Genomic DNA, 21360 nt, shown 5'->3' on the forward strand with positions numbered 1-21360 from the left:
AGATTTGCTCCACTGTTGCAGGACCCTGGATCTCGATCTGATGCCCTGGATAATCTCAACTCTTCACACAGCAGGGTAAGAACCAAAAGCAACTCTGAAGGTAAAAGGCTACAGGGAAAGCTAACAACTGGGCCTCAAACTCAAACTCTGATTGTGGGTGATGCTGCTGTTAAAGATGTGAAAAGCATGTGGAGTAAAGACATCAAAGTACTCTGTTTTCCCAAAGATATGGTCTCTGATCTGGCAGAAAGAATCCTGGATATTGTGACTGCACACCCAAATGTGAAAAATGTGGTATTGCACATTGGGTCGAATGATGTTGTGAAGCAACAGTCTGAAGTGCTGAAACGGGACTTTACTGGTCTGCTAAACACGGTCAGCTCTGTGAATGCTCAGGTGTTTATCAGTGGACCCCTGCCGCCAATCAGAAGAGGAGTCGAGAGATTCAGCAGGTTGCTGGGACTGAACACATGGCTTTCAACAGCATGCAAATCCCACTCAGTGCATTTTATTGACAATTTTAACTTTTTTTGGGACCGCAGACATCTCTTCAAGGCAGATGGACTCTGCCTAAACAAGTCAGGAGTAAAATTGTTCAACTCCAACCTATTCTACTTACTGCGTCATTCATCTGTTCCCTCTGCCAAGGACGCGAGACAAGAGGAATCACCACTGGAGGAAGACACAACACAATGTGCCAGGGGACCTCAAGGAGAATCATTTCACCCCCCACCACAAGCCAGCCCTGGGATACAGCAGAGACAAGAGGAGGCGTCCTCATCCTCACTTATCACCCTTTCTCCCTCCTCCCCCCTCTTGGAGTTCACTGACCACATGAAGGAGCTGGTCAATGCTGGAACTAAACTTACTCCCCGCCCTACACCCATTTTCTCTCCCATGATCCCCCCACGAGGTCGACCTCGAACAACTTTGGCACTATCTCCACAAGCACGACACCTACCACCTCCATCCCCTCCACAATGGAATCAGCCTCTGTCTCCGCAGTCTGATAAGGATGTTCCTTTACAAAATGTTGCAAGCACAGATTGATATGTGCTGGGTCCAGGCTTCAAGGCTAATGATACACGTGACTGTTTCCAGGAAAAGCTGGGGCCCTGTGTGATGAGAGCTTCTTCTATCTCAGTTCTAATAAGTAGTAGAAAAAGAATGGTGAATCTGCAAAGAAACAGGAAGATTTTTACTGATTGTGCTAATTTATCAAATTTAGCATTGATTCCTTGCCAGCCAAACCATGTCCCAAAAAATAATAATAATGCTTCTAGCACATTAAAGCTAGCCCTGTTAAACGTCAGGTCTTTGGCAGGAAAAAGTTTTTTAATCAATGATTTTATTATTGAGCACAAGCTTGATTTTATGTTTTTAACTGAAACTTGGTTAGACCAAAATAACAGTGCAGCTGTTCTTATCGAGTCAACTCCTCCCAACTTTAGTTTTATGAGCGAAGCTAGAATGCATAAGAAAGGAGGTGGAGTTGCCATATTGTTTAATGATTCTCTCCAATGCAAACAGATATCTTATGGACATTTTGCTTCTTTTGAATATGTCGCTCTTCAGCTGAACTCCTCTTCTCGAGCTTTGTTTCTCAATATCTACAGGCCACCTAAATACTGTGCAAACTTTTTTGATGATTTTACTGAACTGCTGTCTGTAATTTGTGTTGACTTTGACTGTGTAGTCATTGTTGGTGATTTTAACATCCATGTTGACAACCAACAGGACAGAGGGGCCAAAGAACTGTGTCAGGTTCTTGATAACTATGGAATGAGTCAGCATGTGACAGAGCCCACACACAATAGGGGACACACTTTGGACTTAATCATATCAAAGGGCCTGAACATTTCCAAGGTTGTAGTGATGGATGTTGCTCTGTCTGATCATTCATGTGTATTCTTTGAGAGTACTCTTCCTGTGCACAGGAATGATAAGACAGAGGTAATCACAAAAAGGTATATCACTGAAAATACCAGTGATCAATTTGTTCAGGCTTTCTCTTCCATACCCACCCTCCCCTGGACCTCTGTCAATGAGCTTGTAGATAATTTCAATTCTAAAATGACAAATGTTATTGATACCATTGCACCCAACACGGTGAAGATTGTCTCTGGTAAGAAAAAATCTCCATGGAGAAATACCATGTTGGTAAGAAATGAAAAAAGAGAGTGTCGAAAAGCTGAACGCCAGTGGCGGAAAACAAATCTACAAGTTCATTATGACATCTATAAAGAGAGACTTTGCATTTATAATTCAGAACTGAAAAATGCAAGGCGGTCCTTCTTCTCTGACATCATCACCAAAAACAATAACAATGCACGTGCCCTGTTTGCTACTGTCGACAGGCTAACAAACCCTCCTGTGTCAGTAGCCTCTGAACTTTTATCCTCCAGGGCCTGCAATGAATTTGCTCCTTTTTTACAGAAAAAATTCACAAAATCAGACAAGCAGTCACTTCCTCCATAGCAGGTACAGGATGTTTGTTTCCCCTGCGTCCACTTAAACCTGGTGCAAATACCATGACACAGTTTTATCCAATAAATCAGACATACCTGGAGGAAATCATACAACATCTAAAATCCTCCTCATGCTGCCTTGACATTCTGCCAACAGGCCTTTTCAAAAAAGTATCAGATTGTATGGTCTCAGAGCTTTTACAGATTGTTAATGCATCTCTTGTTTCAGGAGTGTTCCCACAGGCCCTGAAAACTGCTGTCATCAAACCACTCCTCAAAAAGAACAATCTGGACTCATCAATAGTAAATAATTACAGACCGATATCAAATCTTCCATTCTTGTCTAAAATAATTGAAAAAACAGTTTTTCAAAAATTAAATAGCTTTCTGGCACTAAACAACTCTTTTGATGTCTTCCAGTCAGGTTTTCGACGAAACCACAGCACTGAGACTGCTCTTGTTAAGGTCTTCAATGACATCCGATTGAACACAGACAGTGGTAGAACTACGGTTTTAGTTTTACTGGATCTCAGTGCTGCATTCGACACGGTTGACCATAATATATTACTAGACCGACTGGAAAACTGGGTGGGTATTTCTGGCATAGCACTCAGCTGGTTTAAATCCTACCTAAAAGACAGGGACTTCTTTGTGTCTATAGGTAATTGCAAATCTGAGCTGAACAAAATCACATGCGGAGTTCCCCAAGGCTCCATCTTGGGGCCTCTTTTGTTTAACATCAAAACTCTGACTACTCAAGAGACTGCTCTTGTTAAGGTCTTCAATGACATCCGATTGAACACAGACAGTGGTAGAACTACGGTTTTAGTTTTACTGGATCTCAGTGCTGCATTCGACACGGTTGACCATAATATATTACTAGACCGACTGGAAAACTGGGTGGGTATTTCTGGCATAGCACTCAGCTGGTTTAAATCCTACCTAAAAGACAGGGACTTCTTTGTGTCTATAGGTAATTGCAAATCTGAGCTGAACAAAATCACATGCGGAGTTCCCCAAGGCTCCATCTTGGGGCCTCTTTTGTTTAACATCTACATGCTCCCACTGGGTCAGATTTTTGAGAACAACAAAATAAATTACCATAACTATGCAGACGACACACAAATTTACATAACTCTATCACCAGGAGACTACAGTCCAATACAAGCACTGAGTGAGTGCATTGAACAAGTCAATAATTGGATGTGCCAGAATTTTCTTCAGCTGAACAAAGACAAAACTGAGGTTGTAGTTTTTGGAGCCAAAAAAGAAAGATTAAAGGTTAGTGCTCACCTACAATCTGTGATGTTAAAAAGCTCAGACCAAGCCAGAAACCTTGGTGTAGTCATGGACTCAGACCTGAGCTTTAACAGCCATATTAAGACAATTACAAAGACAGCCTTCTATCACCTGAAGAATATAAGAAGAATTAGAGGACTGATGTCTCAGCAGGATTTGGAAAAACTAGTACATGCATTTATCTTCAGCCGACTTGACTACTGTAACGGCGTCTTTACCGGTCTTCCTAAAAAATCGATCAGACAGCTGCAGCTGATTCAGAACGCTGCTGCTAGAGTCCTCACTAAGACCAAGAAAGTGGATCACATCAGTCCAGTTCTGAAGTCTCTACACTGGCTGCCTGTCTCTCAGAGAATTGATTTCAAAATACTGCTGCTGGTTTACAAAGCACTAAATGGTTTAGGGCCAAAATACATTTCTGATCTTCTGCTGTGTTATGAACCATCCAGACCTCTCAGGTCATCTGGATCAGGTCTGCTTAGTGTCCCCAGAGTCAGAACTAAACATGCAGAAGCAGCATTCAGTTTTTATGCACCAAATATCTGGAACAAGCTCCCAGAAACCTGCAGGACCGCTCCAACTCTCACTTCTTTTAAAACAAAGCTTAAAACTTTCCTGTTTGCGGGTGCCTTTTATTCTGACACTGCACTATAACTTTTACTCTTTTGAGTTTTATGCAATTTTAGCTTCTATCCTAGCTTTTATTTTTAGCTTGTTTTTATTTTCTAATCTTTAATGTTTTAATGTTTTTATGTTTTTATAACTGTTTTAATTATTTCTTAATGTTCTTTTGCATTTTGTCGCAATGTTCTTGAATGTTTCTGTAAAGCACTTTGAATTGCCCTGTTGTTGAAATGTGCTATACAAATAAAGCTGCCTTGCCTTGCCTTGCCTTCAGGGGGAGATAGCAGGTCAACAGTAGATGTCACATAGAAGTGGTGAACATCATCTGAAAACTGAGAACCTGGAGATTAATTAGAGATGCTGCTCAGCACAGTGTGTCGAGTTCTTCTAGTCATAATCGGAAGTATTAATTCATTAAAATAAATAGTGAGTGTATAAGGGTTTAGAACATGATGATAGAAGTATATGATGATCATCCTCATGCTCTATTATGTTTAATAAGTTGTTGCAGCAATTTTTGGGTTGATACCATTTGTTACACAGATTTGTTGCTAAATTTAACCATTTTTTTTTATTTATCACAAACTGATAAAAAATGATCAATAATCCCACGCAATGACCACGCATCATACAGATGGCTTTTGAAGTTTTATTTTCTCTCTCTCTCTCTCTAACATCGTGAAAACTACAAGAAAATAAAGACATAAAGGTTTTTAAGTATACATCTGTCAGACATGACGTCCGTTGGTAAACAGGCCTGTTAGAACAACAGAATGTGATGAAATCAAACAAAATAATTGAAAACATATCACATCATTGGCCATATCTCAAGGCACATTAGCAATTATTATACACAGATATAAAACAATGGAACACAATTATCGTGTGCGCTTCATGGATATGTGCTGAATCAGGTTATTTTGCATCCATGTTGGTTCTTACCCATAATGCCACAGTTGTGCCTTTAACTAAACTCTGTTCCTGTGACCTGAGGCCTGTACTACGAAGTGAGTTCAACATCTCCAGGGTATCTTCTCGTTATCTGGCTTCACTAACCCTAACAAACGAGATCCTGCTGAGCGGTCCTACGACGCTGGTTATCAACTCAGTAAATCAACCCAGGGTTTCTCAGTCTGGCTGTGAGCGCGTTCACATGAACGGGGAGGTGTTTGCAGCATCTGACCAATCACAGACATGGACAAGTCCACAGACAGCAGACAGACAGACAGAGAGACACATTTTACAAAGGAAGAGCAAACTATATTAGACAAATACGAAGAAGTTAAACACTTAATCCAGATTGGTCTGTGGGCGGTACTTTTATACGATTTGATCTCTTATCTGGAACATAACCTGCTCCGGAGCAGGTTAGCTGTTCAGCATCAGTTACCATGGTGATCTACCTCGATGAGAAGTGATCCGTCGTATGACGGAAAACCCTGAAGGGTTAAACCCTGAAGTTACCTCACTAACGCCAAATCCTGCTTCCTAGTACAGGCCTCTGTTATAGTCTTACATCAACAAATAAAACATACATTCTTACATAAAGAGCATTACATTTTAACCTTATTAAACATTATTTCAAGGTGATAACAATTTACAAAAGTTTCCCTTTATTACACTAGATGTTGTATATTTACTGTTATATGTTTATTAGACTAGATGTTATATATTTACTGTTATATGTTTATTACACTAGATGTTATATATTTACTGTTATATGTTTATTAGACTAGATGTTACATATTTACTGTTATATGTTTATTACACTAGATGTTGTATATTTACTGTTATATGTTTATTAGACTAGATGTCGTATATTTAAATTATTTATAAATTGTATGTTACAACTAAATGCTCAACTTCCTTTCCACAACCTTTACAAAAAAAAAGCAGTATACTTTAAGTTTATTTTATGAAGTAAACTTACGTATAGTTCACGTATATTCCCAAGTATATTTCATGTAATAAGTATACTAATATCGATGTAGTAGTAGTACAGTTCTTGGGACTAAATTGGCCCACTTTTAGTTTATAAAAGTATACTTCTAAGTATACTAAGAGTAGTAAACTTTGAGTACACAACCAGTTTACACTAAGTTGTATTTTGTACTGCAACTGTACTATGATCTAGAGCAGACCTGGGCATTTTACGGCCCGCAGGCCACATCCGGCCCGTTGGCTGTCCCTGTCTGGCCCACGTGAGGTCAAGTAAATTAGAACATAAATAAAAAAATAGGCCTATTTATGCCGTGCACGCAATACGGCTGTGTGCTTTTATTTTGAAACGTTTTTTTTATTTACGTAGTCACGCACATGCGTAGGTAAACAGCTACATGTGATGCTGGTATGCTAAGCTCGCCCTCAACATGTCAGCCCACGGCAACAAAAGAAAAATCGAAACCGAATGCCGCGTTTTCAACAAGACATGGACTGCTAAATATCTATTTACAGAAGTCAAAGGTAAAGCCGTGTGCTTAGTTTGTGGTGAACAGGTCGCCGTGTTCAAGGATTACAATTTGAATCGCCACTACGTCACCAAACACGAGGAGAAATACAAGAACGTGTCTGAACAAGAGCGCGCAAGGGAGGCGGATGCTTTGCTAGCTAAGCTGCAAAACCAACACGGACTTTTTACTAAACGTTGCACATCCAGAGATGCAGCTGTCAAGACAAGTTATGTCATATCCCACAAAATCGCTAGAAAAAGTAAACCGTTTTCTGACGGGGAGTTCATTAAGGAGTGTCTGCTGGACTCTGCTGCCCTAATATGCCCGGAGAAAAGGGGAGCTTTTGAGAACGTGCGCCTCTCACGACGGACTGTAACGAGGAGGGTTGAGGACATCCCCCTCTCGCGACGGACTGTAACGAGGAGGGTTGAGGACATCCCCCTCTCGCAACGGACTGTAACGAGGAGGGTTGAGGACATCCCCCTCTCGCGACGGACTGTAACGAGGAGGGTTGAGGACATCCCCCTCTCCCATCGGACTGTAACGAGGAGGGTTGAGGACATCCCCCTCTCGCGACGGACTGTAACGAGGAGGGTTGAGGACATCCCCCTCTCGCGACGGACTGTAACGAGGAGGGTTGAGGACATCCCCCTCTCCCATCGGACTGTAACGAGGAGGGTTGAGGACATCCCCCTCTCCCATCGGACTGTAACGAGGAGGGTTGAGGACATCCCCCTCTCGCGACGGACTGTAACGAGGAGGGTTGAGGACATCCCCCTCTCGCATCGGACTGTAACGAGGAGGGTTGAGGACATCCCCCTCTCGCGACGGACTGTAACGAGGAGGGTTGAGGACATCCCCCTCTCCCATCGGACTGTAACGAGGAGGGTTGAGGACATCCCCCTCTCGCATCGGACTGTAACGAGGAGGGTTGAGGACATCCCCCTCTCGCGACGGACTGTAACAAGGAGGGTTGAGGACATCCCCCTCTCGCATCGGACTGTAACGAGGAGGGTTGAGGACATCCCCCTCTCGCGACGGACTGTAACGAGGAGGGTTGAGGACATCCCCCTCTCGCATCGGACTGTAACGAGGAGGGTTGAGGACATCCCCCTCTCGCGACGGACTGTAACGAGGAGGGTTGAGGACATCGCGGGGAATCTGGAACTTCAGCTGAAGAACAGAGCGGTCAGCTTCGACTACTTTCCCTGGCTTTGGATGAGAGCTGCGATGTACGTGACACTGCCCAGCTACTCATTCTCATACGTGGGATATCTACGGACTTTAAAATCACGGAGGAGCTGGCAGCCATGCAGTCAATGAAAGGGACAACAACCGGGAGTGATTTATTCACGGAGGTAAATGCATGTTTGGACAAGTTGGGACTAAAATAGGACAAGCTGGCAGGTTCTCCCTTCACCTGCAGTGTGGAGAATGCACCCAGTGATGTTCAGATGGAACTGATTGACCTGCAGTCTGACACACTTCTGGCAGAGCACTTTAGGTCAGTCTCACTGCTGGACTTCTACTCTTCCCTCAAAGAGGAGAACTTTCCACACATGAGGAGGCATGCTCAGAAGATTCTAGTCCTCTTTGGATCTACCTACGTATGTGAACAGACATTCTCAGTGATGAAGTTCAACAAATCCAGATACAGATCCTCTATCACTGATGACCACCTCTCAGCTGTCCTTCGCATATCCACATCAGACATTCAGACAGATTTCAATGCACTTGTTCAAGCCCAGAGCAGGCTGGATTTTTCCCACTAAACAAGTAAAATGAACTGTAAAACATTAAAAGCATTTATTGCTTTTTGCATCAAGTTGACAATTGCCTATCTTTAACATACTGTAAAACACCTATTCAGTATTTGGGAAGATTAACATGTTAAAAATAAAATGAAACACTGATGCAATTATTGTTTTTACTTTTTATTACTTCTATAGGAGTATTTTCCTATATGACCTACACCACAATTTCATATATTTATATAAATATTTACAGAATATCCTTATTCTTCTGATTACCAGTAGCAACTAATCAAAAATATATAATTTAATGCTTTTTACAATGGGGAAAATTAATACTGAGCAGAATTAAGTTCAAGTTATTGTTGGTTTGGCCCTCCAACACAACTCAGGTTTCTCATGTGCCCCCTTGTAAAAATTAATTGCCCACCCCTGATCTATAGGCTACAAGTGAACGTATAGGTATACTGTTAGTTTACTAGTTATATACCTGTAGCCCACTTTTTAGTTTATGAAAGTACACTTTAAAGTATACTCTCAGTAAGCTATTAGTGTAATAGTTTTTATACTGCAAGTATACTTGTAAGTTTTCTTTAAGTTAACTCATAGTATAACCAAATATACTTTTCTGGATACCTTTCAGTCTTTTACAGACTGCCACGGACCCCAGTCTGAGAATCACTGCTCTAAAGAAAAGAACAAGTCTAAACTAACAGTTGAAACACTTCAATCTCTAATTTATAATGATAATAAAAGCATATTCTAATATAATAATATTCAGATTGGCTGGTATATTACAGGCATTATTATGCAACAGATTTAACAAAAGTTTCACATTTCAAATGAATTCTAAATCATTAACAGAATAGAAGACAAACTGTAATTTATTAAGAGAGTTAAATAGCAGCAGATCTGCAGAAGAAGCTTCATTTTGATAGTTGATGTTAGAGCTCTACCTGCTGGACGAACCAATGAAAACACACAGAGGTGTCCAACCAGCTGATAGACTCTCTCCTCCTCCTCTGTTCCACATCCTGCAGTTCTAATGGTTCGTGATCACAGCCTCCATCCTTTCCACGCTTCCCATTCATTGTCTATGTAAGCAGCCGTGCAGCAATGCATTCTGGCAGCGTGGCGGCGTTATTCGAGAGACGTGGCGTCACGTCGCCCGCTCCTCATTTGCATAAAGTTGAGGTCTCGGCTACTTTACGAAAATCTCTGGCATCCGACGCGACTCGCCGCTTCTGGAAACTTCTGAGGAACTTATAAACTAAACGTTGTTCATCTAAAATAAAGACAGATTCAGCTACATGGTTTATTTCTCACGTTAAATGTTTTCAGAAACACGGGTTCAGCTGAGCTGTGTGTTAAAACTCTGCCTTTAAAACGTCATAAAATGCTGTGCTGGTCTTTGTTCTGAATAGTTTCTAAAAGACGAGGCCTTAACGCCACTAAAACAACACTCAACGTGGATTTAGTCCTAACGATGTTTGTTTGACAACGATTTCAATATTTTAGTGACAACATCAACGCACCAGAAATTGTATTTTTTATATTGAATGTACATACTTGACTTTGAATACTTTCTTGTTATCTTATTTACATTGTTATTGATCTTATTTGTTATTATCTACTTGATCATATTTCATTATTATAATAAAACTAGTCAAAATTACACAATTTTTATTGATTTTCTACTGTGCACAATGGTAGAATGTGATGATGCTCAATGGTAGAATGTGATGATGCTCAATGGTAGAATGTGATGATGCACAATGGTAGAATGTGATGATGCTCAGGGTAAATGTCATGACCAAAGGCTCCATTGTGGTCTCATAGCCTCCTGTAGAGGATATCAGGAGTATTTTAGAGCCAGATTCTCTTTCAAGAGGTAGAAAACCCATTTGGCACACTTTGAGGTATCCAGGTGTGCCAGATGGAGAGTCCTCCTGGTCCTATCCTGACTAAAACCTTTATAGAATCTATGTGCTTTGTGTTATTGATATCTGCTTTGGCTCAGTTGTAGTCGAGGAGTTGTTGAATGGATTCAGTGGCGTCTCTGTGCACGGCATTATTGTTATAATGCTGTTATCCACTGTCTAAATGTAAATTTTTTCCTTTAGTTCATCCCGGTTTACTCAGGCAGAGTAACAGTCACAATGATACTGATGTTACTGACACCGGGGATGAATTCTCTGAGGTCTTACCTATCCATAGAGACCAAGATCATGCAGATAGACCTGCTAGTTGTGGAGATATTACAGATTTATCCAGGAGAACCACTCCTTCCAGCACCTTAGAGGGCTTAACAGGTTAAATAATGATAGTTTCTGGTAAAAAAAAAATTGTCACTGGGCTCTGAAGTCACTCTGTAACCTCCCGTCTTGTGAAATAGAAACATGAGTTATTGTAGTATGTCTAACATACTGTACAATTACACTGATCACTTGCACAGGATATATTGGCTTATTTCTGTCTGTCATCATTTTCCAGACTTTTCTATCCCACCATCTTCAACATGGCGTGTGGAATACTTCCAGACTGGACCAGCAGAGGACCCATCATCCACACTTCAGGTCTAGGTAGGACTGGACTGTTTAGGGAGGAGCTGCTCATTTACGCCCCTGCTGAGGCCTTTTGATGTTAACAGAGTTCATCATCATATAATTCTCACTATAAGAATCACGCTGCACATTCATTCATTCAACCTTTATTTCAATCTTGAGGAATCATCGAGGGCATGCCCTGATTTTCAATAACGTCAAAAGTGCAATAAAACAGAATATATACACACAAGAACATAATTAACAAATTACAAGAAGCAATCAACCAGACAGCAATAGAACAATGTTAAAAACAGTTACATTAAATAAAATACAATACAAATAAAAATGCTAAAATGGGTCACAAAATATACTTGGGCTCACCCCAGTAAAGTCTGTGTGTGTGAAACACTGCTTATGTTTCTAATCGCTTTTACATTTACATTTCATTTATGTTTCACAAAACAAATGTTGTAGTTGGGCTGTGTAAGTACTGAAACATTCTTCTCATTGAGTAGGTAGTTGTTTAGCAACTAAAAAGGCTTTTGAAGCAGTTATTTTAAAAAAAGAATAATCTTTTTCATGTGAACAAAAGTTATTTTAAAGGTTGTTTCATAAATTAGTATGATTGAATTTGTGCTGATTCAAAGACTGAATGACTTAAAAACAGCTCAGTTATTTTATATAATGAAGAGGTCTTTATATCCCTGGAACAGAAGGGGAATAAATAACAGAAAAAAATAAAGATACAAAAACATCGGTTTCAGCTATCGGCCCAGAATTTTGCAATCAGTGCATTCCTAAAAAAAATGGCAAAATCAGCAATGCTCCATTCTTACTACAAAAGATTCTTACCTGCATATTCTCAAATATAATTAACCTAACAAGTCGGTTGTTTAACACTCCTAAACAACCGATCTAAACGACATCGGAGCCCTCTCTGGTTTTGTGTTCTCATGAACTTGTGAAACGTCATCAGCCGCCGCCAAAATACTGTTCTGAATTTAACGTTGGACATTCGTCTCTTCACCTCTTCAGGGACATAAAAATACATGTTGATTAGTCTGTAAGCATTTGACAGATTGGCCATAATTCCCATTATAAGAATTATGGTGCTCAATAATGGTTAATAAGAAACAAAGTATGGCATCAGTCAACAGTCGCCGCCAAAGTACTGTCCTGAATTTAACATTTGCATTCATCCAAATATGGTCCAAATGGTCCAAATGCCCGCCCGTCTTGCTTCGTCCATTTTATCGAGGATGCTTTTTGCGGTAGTCAAATATCCCAGCATGCATTTTGTATATCAACCAACAGCAGTGACGGAGGACGTGAGCCAAACTCACACATGTAATTTATCATTTTTGTACTCCAATTGTTGTTGTTGTTGTCCCCAGATTTAGTTTTTAGGATTTTGTTTTAGGCAAGAAATGAACTGTTATATTACATATTGTTCATTCAATACTTCTTGGGACTGAATTGGCCCACTTTCTAGTCTATAAAAGTATACATTTAAGTGTACTTTAAGGGTAAGAATAGTAAACTTTGAGCACACAACTAGTTTACATCTAAGTTGTATTTTGTACTGCAACTATACTATGAAGTGAACAATACTACAAGTGAACTTATAGGTATACTGTTAGTTTACTAGTTATATACTTGTAGCCCACTTTTTAGTTTATGAATGTACACTTTAAAGTATACTTTCATAAACTACTAGTTTAATAGCATTAACTGCAAGTTTACTAGTAAGTTTTCTTTAACTTATAGCAGTTAGCTAATGACTTATGCTTTACATAAAGACACTTTATCTATTTGACTTGAGATTTTGTGTTGAGATAAAAATATATATATATATACATGTATATAGTTTTTCTCACAAGCCTCCACATGCCTCGGAGAACGCAAAAACGTAGAATATTTTAAGTAAATTGATATCAAAACATACATTTACAAACTCCCACATCCTCTAATAATGTAGGCTACTCTATCAAAAAGAAAGCATAAGCCAACTATACTTTACTTAATAAATATACTTTTTTGTATACTTGTCAGTAGAAAGCAAGTATACGTATACTTTTCTGTATACTTGTCGGTATAAGCTAAGTATACGTAGGTATAATTTTGTTAAGTATATCTCTGATAAGTACATATAAAGTAAACTGAAAGCATACTCTCTTATTTTAAGTTTTAAAGAAGAATACTAAACGCATACTTGAATAAACTTGTGGTTTGTAAGGGTCGGAGAGGTGTGAAGCATTATTAGAGGACGGTGCATTTGTTGTTGTATTTCACTTTTAAATCACGCATTGTTGTCTCCATTTCATTGAGTTTTTCAGCTTTTTCTCTGAGCTCTTCTTTGAGCTTGGTTTCTTTGTGACTTGAGAGATCACCGAACAGTTTATACTCTTTATTGTGCTCTTGTTTCAGTGCCTCCTTTTCTTCCATGTGCTCTTTCCTCAGCCCTGCAAAGTTCCTGACGTATTTCTGTCTGAACTCATTGACTTCCTCGGCTTGCTTTCTCGCCTCCTCTTCATATTTCTTCTTCATGTCGTCCATTATTTTCTGATATTTTTCCTCCAACTCTTTTCTTCCCTTTTCCTCCTGTTCTCTCCTGTTTTGTTCTTCATTTTCCTTTTTGTTTTCGTGATCTTCTCTCTCCCGCTCATATTCCTTCTGCAGCTCTTTGAGTTTTATTTTGTCCTGCTTTCGTCTGTTTTCCTTTTCTCTGTTACGTGTCTCCCAGTACTCTTTTTGTTCCTCCTCAAGGACCTCCTTTTGCTTTCTCATCTCTCCTCTTCTCCGCTCCAGCTCAGCTCTCTTTTCTTCATCCGATGCAGAATTTATTTTTATTTTATCCAGTAAAACTTGGCACTCCTGCTGTTTCATTTCGTCTTGTTTTATCCTCATTAGATCTTCTTCTTTCCTCTCTTTTTTTCCTATGTTTATCTTCTCATGCTCGCTGTTGATTTTTTCCTTCATTTCTTCGAGCTTTCTGACTCTCAGCTCTCTCTTCCGTTCAGTTTCCGCTCTCTGCTTTTCCATTCTATCTTCATGTTGTCTCTCCAGCTCCTCTCGCTCGCTCTGCATCACTTCTGCCATGTTTTTCAGGATCTTCTTTAATTCCTTCTGTATCGCTGCTTCCGCCTCTCGGAGCATCTCGTTGGTGTAGCAGTCGCCTCCATTTTCCTCCACCATGTTTTCAATCTTGTTTATCAGCTCATTTACTTGCACATGGTTTTGTCTGTCGTAGTTATTGAACACATGGTATCTTCCTCCACAGTCATCGATCAGATTCTTGAAGGAGTCATCACATTTTTCTTGGATGTACTCCACAATGGACTGCTCCTCGTGCTCCAGGTCATCTCCTCTTGTGAAAAGAATGATGGTGAACTTTTCTGAATTCGTCCCAAAGACTGTCTTGATGAGTTTTAATGTGTCCTTCTCCTCTTGTGTGAGTCTGCCAATTTGTAACACCAGCAGGAAGACATGTGGTCCTGGAGCCAGAAGAGTGATGCATTTTACCATCTCCTCTTGAACCTCTTCATTGGTCAACGTTGTGTCAAACAGACCAGGAGTGTCGACCACAACAACAGGACGACCGGACACTACACTCTCTGCTTTCTGACAGTGTTTGGTGACAGATATTTGGCTTAATTTGGCTTCAAACGCCTTTCTTCCTAGAATGGTGTTTCCTGAAGAGCTCTTTCCACAGCCAGTCTTCCCTATCAGCACAATCTTGAGACACTCTGGGCTCTGCTTCTCATCATCACCTGTGAAATAAGAACACCTGGAGTTACCTGAAATGTTGACCGTTACTACAGTACAGGCTCAAGAGCCTGCCCTTACGAGAAAGTAGTTATAAGTATTCTTAAGTAAAGTTCAAGTATATGTTTCCCAAGTATACTTTATGCTGCAAGTATACTAATATCAATGTAGTAGTATATGTTTAAGTGTACTACATTAATACTTCTTGGGACTAAATTGGCCCGCTTTTTAGTTTATAAAAGTATACTTTTAATAATATGAATATGAATAGTAAATTTGAGTACACAACTAGTTTACACCCAAGTTTTATTTTGTAATGCAACTATACCATAAGTATACTTATAGTTTAGTAGTTTTATACTTGTAGCTCACTTTGTAGTTTGTGAAAATACACTTTTAAGTATACTCTCAGTAAACTACTAGTTAAATAGATTTTATACTGCAAGTATACTTGTATATACTTGTAGCCCACTTTATAGTTTATGAAGTGCACTTTAAAGTATACTCCTTAGTACAGTTTAAGATTTTTTATACTGCAAGTGTACTTGTATATACTTGTAGCCCACTTTATAGTTTGTGAAAGTGCACTTTGAAGTATACTCTCAGTACAGTTGAAGAGTTTTTATACTACAGGTGTAATGGTAGCCCACTGGTGTGCGACTCAAGAATACTTAATTATACTTAAGTATATCTGGATCAAAACATTAAGTACAAGTAGGCCTATAAGCCAAACATACTTAGACTTTTCTGTATACTTGTCAGTATGAGCCAAGTATACTTAAGTATACTTTTGTTAAGTATATCTCTGATGAGTACATACAAAAGTAAACTGAAAGTATACTCTTTTAAGTTTAAAAGAAGTATACTAATAGCACACTTGAATAAACTTATTTTTGTTAAGGGTGGTATAGAACATTGTTCATAACAGAGTTGTACATCAATGAAATCCTACTTACGGCTAACCGTGGTCTTCTGGTTGTCAAGTTCAGCCTGTAGTGTGGTGTTGTTTTTCTCTTTCTTGGCGTTTGTAAATGTTTCTGTTGTATAGCAGCGTGGTCGACCCTTAAATGGCCTCATCTTGTCCACATCTTCCAACAGCTCTGGGATCTGCTGCTGGTCCTTGATGTTGAGAACAACATATCTTCCTCCACAGCTCTGACAGAGCTCCTGGATGTCCTTGTTTTCCTTCAGGAAGTTAACAACAGCTGGAGCTGTAGGATCTGACTCCACAGTGAACAGAATCATGGTGAAGTCATTGACTGGAGAGCTGAATGTGTTCTGGATGGTCTTTAACTCTCCCTTGTCTTCATCAGTGAGGGGACCCACAGGTAGGACCAGGATGAAGGCATGGACGCCCTCAGGATCACAGAGGGAGATACACCTGAATGATTCCTCCATCACTGCCTCCTGAGGGTTTCCATACAAGGCAGGAAGCTCCACCAGAGAAACCCGACGTCCCCACACCTCTCCCTGATGTTTAACACACTCTGATGAGCTGGAGACTGGATGAAGCTCTGTCTGACCTAAAATGGCCTTGGCTGCTGAAGTCTTCCCTGCTCCTCTCCTCCCACACAGAACCAGGTTTACAGCTGGTTTCATGTCTTCAATGAAAGTGAGGAAGCTTCTTGTGCGATCAGCAATGCTCCAAACCTTCTTCATCAACCTTCTGTGATCCTCCTCCCATATGCTGTACTGTCTTCCTCCACAGTCCTCAAGCAGCTGCTTCACAGACACACTTTCAATCACGTCATGTGTCATGATGACCATCGAGTGTTTAAAAGCATCTTGACCAAACAGTCTCAGGGCGAACTTCAATCTTTGCCTCTTCTTCTCTGTGAATGTGAATGGTTTCATTAACAGCAGCAGGACATTTGGTCCGGGAGGACAAAGAGTCACACATTCCTTCATCTCTTCTTTCACCGTTTCCACAGGCAGCCTGAAGATGTTCGGGGTTTTAACTACTGTCAGAGGTATTTCTTTCCACTCCCCGTAGGTAACCACACTTTGCTTGAATGGAGAATGCTTTTGGAAATGAACTCCTTGACCAATGATGAAGTTTACAAGTCTTGTCTTTTTGTCTTCACTTTTCCCCAACAGGACAATCCTGAGTGCAGATTCTGTAAAACAACAAAGGGAAATAAACTGGGGGAAATAATTTTATAAATAGCCGTGTTTTGATAGCAGAATCCTCAGAATCAGCTTTATTGACCAAGTATGTGTAAACATACAATGTTTTTATTTGGCCTGGAGAGGAGGTTGTGTTGCTCTGGCTCTATCTATTTAGCATGGAGAGGAGGTTGTGTTGCTCTGGCTCTATCTGTTTGGCGTGGAGAGGAGGTTGTGTTGCTCTGACTCTATCTGGTTGGCGTGGAGAGGAGGTTGTGTTGCTCTTGCTCTATCTATTTGGCATGGAGAGGAGGTTGTGTTGCTCTGGCTCTATCTGTTTGGCATGGAGAGGAGGATGTGTTGCTCTGGCTCTATCTATTTGGCGTGGAGAGGAGGTTGTGTTGCTCTAGCTCTATCTGTTTGGCGGGGAGAGGAGGTTGTGTTGCTCTGGCTCTATCTGTTTGGTGTTGAGAGGAGGTTGTGTTGCTCTGGCTCTATCTGTTTGGTGTTGAGAGGAGGTTGTGTTGCTCTGGCTCTATCTGTTTGGCGTTGAGAGGAGGTTGTGTTGCTCTGGCTCTATCTGTATGGCGTGGAGAGGAGGTTGTGTTGCTCTGGCTCTATCTGTTTGGCGGGGAGAGGAGGTTGTGTTGCTCTGGCTCTATCTGTTTGGTGTTGAGAGGAGGTTGTGTTGCTCTGGCTCTATCTGTTTGGCGTTGAGAGGAGGTTGTGTTGCTCTGGCTCTATCTGTTTGGTGTGGAGAGGAGGTTGTGTTGCTCTGGCTCTATCTGTTTGGCGTTGAGAGGAGGTTGTGTTGCTCTGGCTCTATCTGTATGGCATGGAGAGGAGATTGTGTTGCTCTGGCTCTATCTATTTGGCGTGGAGAGGAGGTTGTGTTGCTCTGGCTCTATCTGTTTGGTGTGGAGAGGAGGTCGTGTTGCTCTGGCTCTATCTGTTTGGCGTGGAGAGGAGGTTGTGTTGCTCTAGCTCTGTCTGTTTGGCATGGAGAATCAATACTGCCATTAAATGTCCTCAGTCCTGGACTGCTATGAAGTAGGTCAACTTTGGGGCAGATTTGACCAAGTAGGGTCGAGTTACAACTTTTCATCACAAAAATCTGCTGCAAACTTTATTACCTTTTAAGAGAGAAACCAAATTCTGGTTAATTCAGCGACAAACCTGTACTCATGTCTAGCTTTTCATGTAATGTTTTTAAATGTGTGCTTTATTGTATTTATTTATTCACTCATTCCTGTTTTAAACTCTTATTTTCACAAAAAGCCCTTCTAGGGACAGGTGTTGCAAATTAGCATCCGCTACAAGCACTATGATACTGGCATCAGATAGCCGTTTTTAAGTTGTCTATGTACATTGTATTGGTCCCTATTAAATAAACCATGAAATAAAAAAAACAAAGGTCCTAAGGTAGTACTGACCAAATTTGAAGTCGATCGGGTTAAATCTCTAGGAGGAGTTTGTTAAAGTACAGAGCCTGGAAATGGTAAAAAAAAAAAAAAATAGCCCTTAAATAGCACATTTAATTCAAAATGGCCGACTTCCTGTTGGGTTTATGGTTTACCTCCTAGAGGCTATTTTGTACGTCTCAATGTGTTACATATGCCCACCAAATTTCATACATCTAGGTGAAACTGAAATGAGGGGCTCAATTTGAGCAATTTTTTAGGGGGCGCTATCGAGCCATTTTGTCACATCCAAGCAAGAGACCCAGAAAATACAACATTTTCAACCAGCTCTGATACATGTGCCAAATTTGGTCAGTTTCTGACCATGATTAGCTCCTCAAAAATTAGATTAATTTTGGAGAATATTAATAAACAGCGATTTCAACAGGGCCTCGCGTCGGTCAAGTACAGTCGAGTTACAACAGTTTGTCGTTTAATGGCGAGAATCACGTAAACTCTCCGCCACGCCACGTCAACGTCGTTTCATAAAAACTCAAGCTTTTAACAACTTTTCATCACGAAGGTCTTAAGACTGTGCTGACCAAATTTTAAGTCGATTGGGTTAAATCTCTAGAAGTAGTTTGTTAAAGTACAGAGCCTGAAAATGGTAAAAAAAAATAGCCCATATACAGTACAGGTCATACAGGGCAGTGGATGCATTCTGTGATCGCGTTGGTTTTATGCCATCACATCAGTTCTCACTTACCAGTAACTTTAACGGTGTCCGAGATAGAGATTGCTTCCTGTTGTTTCATTTGTTGGCGATCACCAGGTAAAGCAGATGCTGAATCCGCAAATCCTTCACAGCTCACGTACGCTTCTCCGGTCTCCTTGACGATTTGGTCCAAGCATGACAACAGCTCTGTAAGTTCGGTGGTCTTCTTCCATAGCAGTTGGCCTCTACAAATTCTGATGATGTTTTTCAATTGTGGATGGCTCATAGAGATTTCCTTGACACTTGAACTCTCCTCTCTGGGTGTCGATATCAGAACCAGCGAATGATCAACCGATCGATCGCCGAAGAGTTTCAGGACTTTGCAGAGTCTCAGTTTGTGTTTCTCAGAGAAGTGTTCAGGCTGTAGAACCAGCAGGAACACATGAGGTCCAGGATCAGAGAGTCTCACACAGGTTTCTACATCTTGTGTAAGTTTGTGTTGGAAGATGTTGGGAAGCAGCAGATCTGGAGTGTTGATGAGAACTATACTTTTCTTCTTTACTAGTCCACTGACTCTCTGGCAGCAGTCTGGTTCTTCCTCAGTGTTGAACTTATTCTCTCCCAGTATGAAGTTCCCCACTGAACTCCTCTCAGACCAGCTGTTCCCCAGCAGAACAACCCTCAGCTCAGACACTGGAATGAAAACAGTGGATTATGAAAGGTAGGCCTGGTAGTACATCTATCCGGTGTAGAGGCTAGGGATGCACCGATACCACTTTTTTTCAGGCCGAGTACAAGTACTTACATTTGGGTACTCGCCGATACAGAATACTTCTCTGTGCCAAAAGACCCTCGTTAACAGCCAGCTGGAGGGTGTGAGCGACACACGGCAGGCTGGGGAGGTCGGCTTGGAAAGGCTCGGGGGGAAGGTGCTTCCGGGGGCCGTCGCCAAAGTGCTCGCTGCGCCCCCTGTCCCCGCCGGGAAGGGACGGGGGCTACCTGCTCCCGTTGCGACTGTCAACCGGGGTGGACTGTCCTCAGTGCGCCCCAACCGCGTCGTGCTGCCAGGGCGGGGCTCGGCCCACGTAAAAGGCGCCAGGGGTCTGCGACGATGTCGGCGACCAACCCAACCCGTCTTGAAACATAGACCAAGGAGTCTGACGCACGCGCCAGTCAGAGGGTGCAAGCCAAACCCCGTGGCGCAATGAAAGTGAGGGCCAGCACGTGCCGGCTGAGGTGGGATCCTGGCCCCGCGGAGTCGGGCGCATCACCGGCCCGTCACGCTGCTGTAAAGTCGTATCGGTGCCGTTGTATCGGAGCCGTTTTGCGAGTACGAGTACATGAGCACAGTATCGGTGCATCCCTAGTAGAGGCACTACCAGGTGAGGACCTCTTGCTCATTTCTTTAGCCTGGTTTTATTCCCCCGCAGTATTGGAGACATGCCCATAATCTGTATTTGTCTTATTGTCATCAGATGCCATAAAAAGACTAAAACCAGCAACGAATTAATTCTTTTAAGAAGTGTTGTCCATCCAAAGCCTGATATTGAAATAAATAAGAAGTGACTTGAAAACCTGCAATAATTATAATTTATGTAAAATATTTTTCTTCTTTTCCAAGAACTCTGTCTCGATGAGATCCTGTTGCACCTCTTTACATGTTGAAAATACAGTTTTAAAAAAACACATTAAATCTGACTCTCCAGGTTGACTTACTGTCAGGCGGCAGGTGTTGATAGCTGTTTCTGCGCTTCACAGGCAGCACATCACTTGACACTGTAAGGACACAGAAATGTAAACATTAATTTATTTATTCATGAGTCAAAAGAAGACACTAGTCACAGTTCGTCACATTCACGATGAAAATGACAGAGCCAGTCAGATTTCAATAAAATCGAGGATCAGTCCAAATTGGGAGGCGCTGCTCGTATCCCCCTCTCAGTATCAGTATAAAGTATTAGATTGGCCCAGTCTGACAGGCAGTGTTTCACTCTGAGGTGTCTGTGACTGTGAAGGCCAGGGTCGCCCATGCCACGGCCGAGGACCATATAGTAACTTCTGATATCAGAAATTGAAAAATAAAAACTCTATGACCACCGGCCGGTTCGGCCTGGAATGGATCGGGATGACTCCCGAACGGCCCCTGAGTCTGGGTTAGTGTTGACATTTCTCACTGGGATTGAATGCACCATATTACCTAGCTAAATCTACAAGTGTGGCGTTTCATAAAACAGAT

General features: G+C 41.3%; 2 protein-coding genes across 5 annotated transcripts in view; one reads left to right on the forward strand and one right to left on the reverse strand.

Moving 5' to 3' along the window:
* Positions 1-21360, forward strand: part of LOC119492997 (L-rhamnose-binding lectin SML-like) — a 301994-nt gene that overhangs the window by 267166 nt on the left and 13468 nt on the right. For 3 of the 4 annotated variants that reach the window (XM_037777949.1, XM_037777946.1, XM_037777947.1), the window contains exon 2: positions 11086-11174. The gene's annotated coding sequence lies outside the window, so the exon portion shown is untranslated. Of the gene's footprint in view, positions 1-10840; positions 10905-11085; positions 11175-21360 lie in introns of those variants that run through there. The other variant, XM_037777948.1, reaches the window with a different exon arrangement.
* On the reverse strand, positions 11665-20885 carry LOC119493002. The gene is made up of 4 exons (XM_037777955.1): positions 20841-20885; positions 19233-19817; positions 15860-16504; positions 11665-14908 (listed from the first exon to the last, which is right to left on the reverse strand). Coding segments are annotated over exons 1-4 (2742 nt in total). The 5' UTR covers positions 20842-20885; the 3' UTR covers positions 11665-13397.

Source organism: Sebastes umbrosus, chromosome 8, assembly GCF_015220745.1.
Source record: "Sebastes umbrosus isolate fSebUmb1 chromosome 8, fSebUmb1.pri, whole genome shotgun sequence".
NCBI classification, from domain to species: Eukaryota; Metazoa; Chordata; class Actinopteri; order Perciformes; family Sebastidae; genus Sebastes; species Sebastes umbrosus.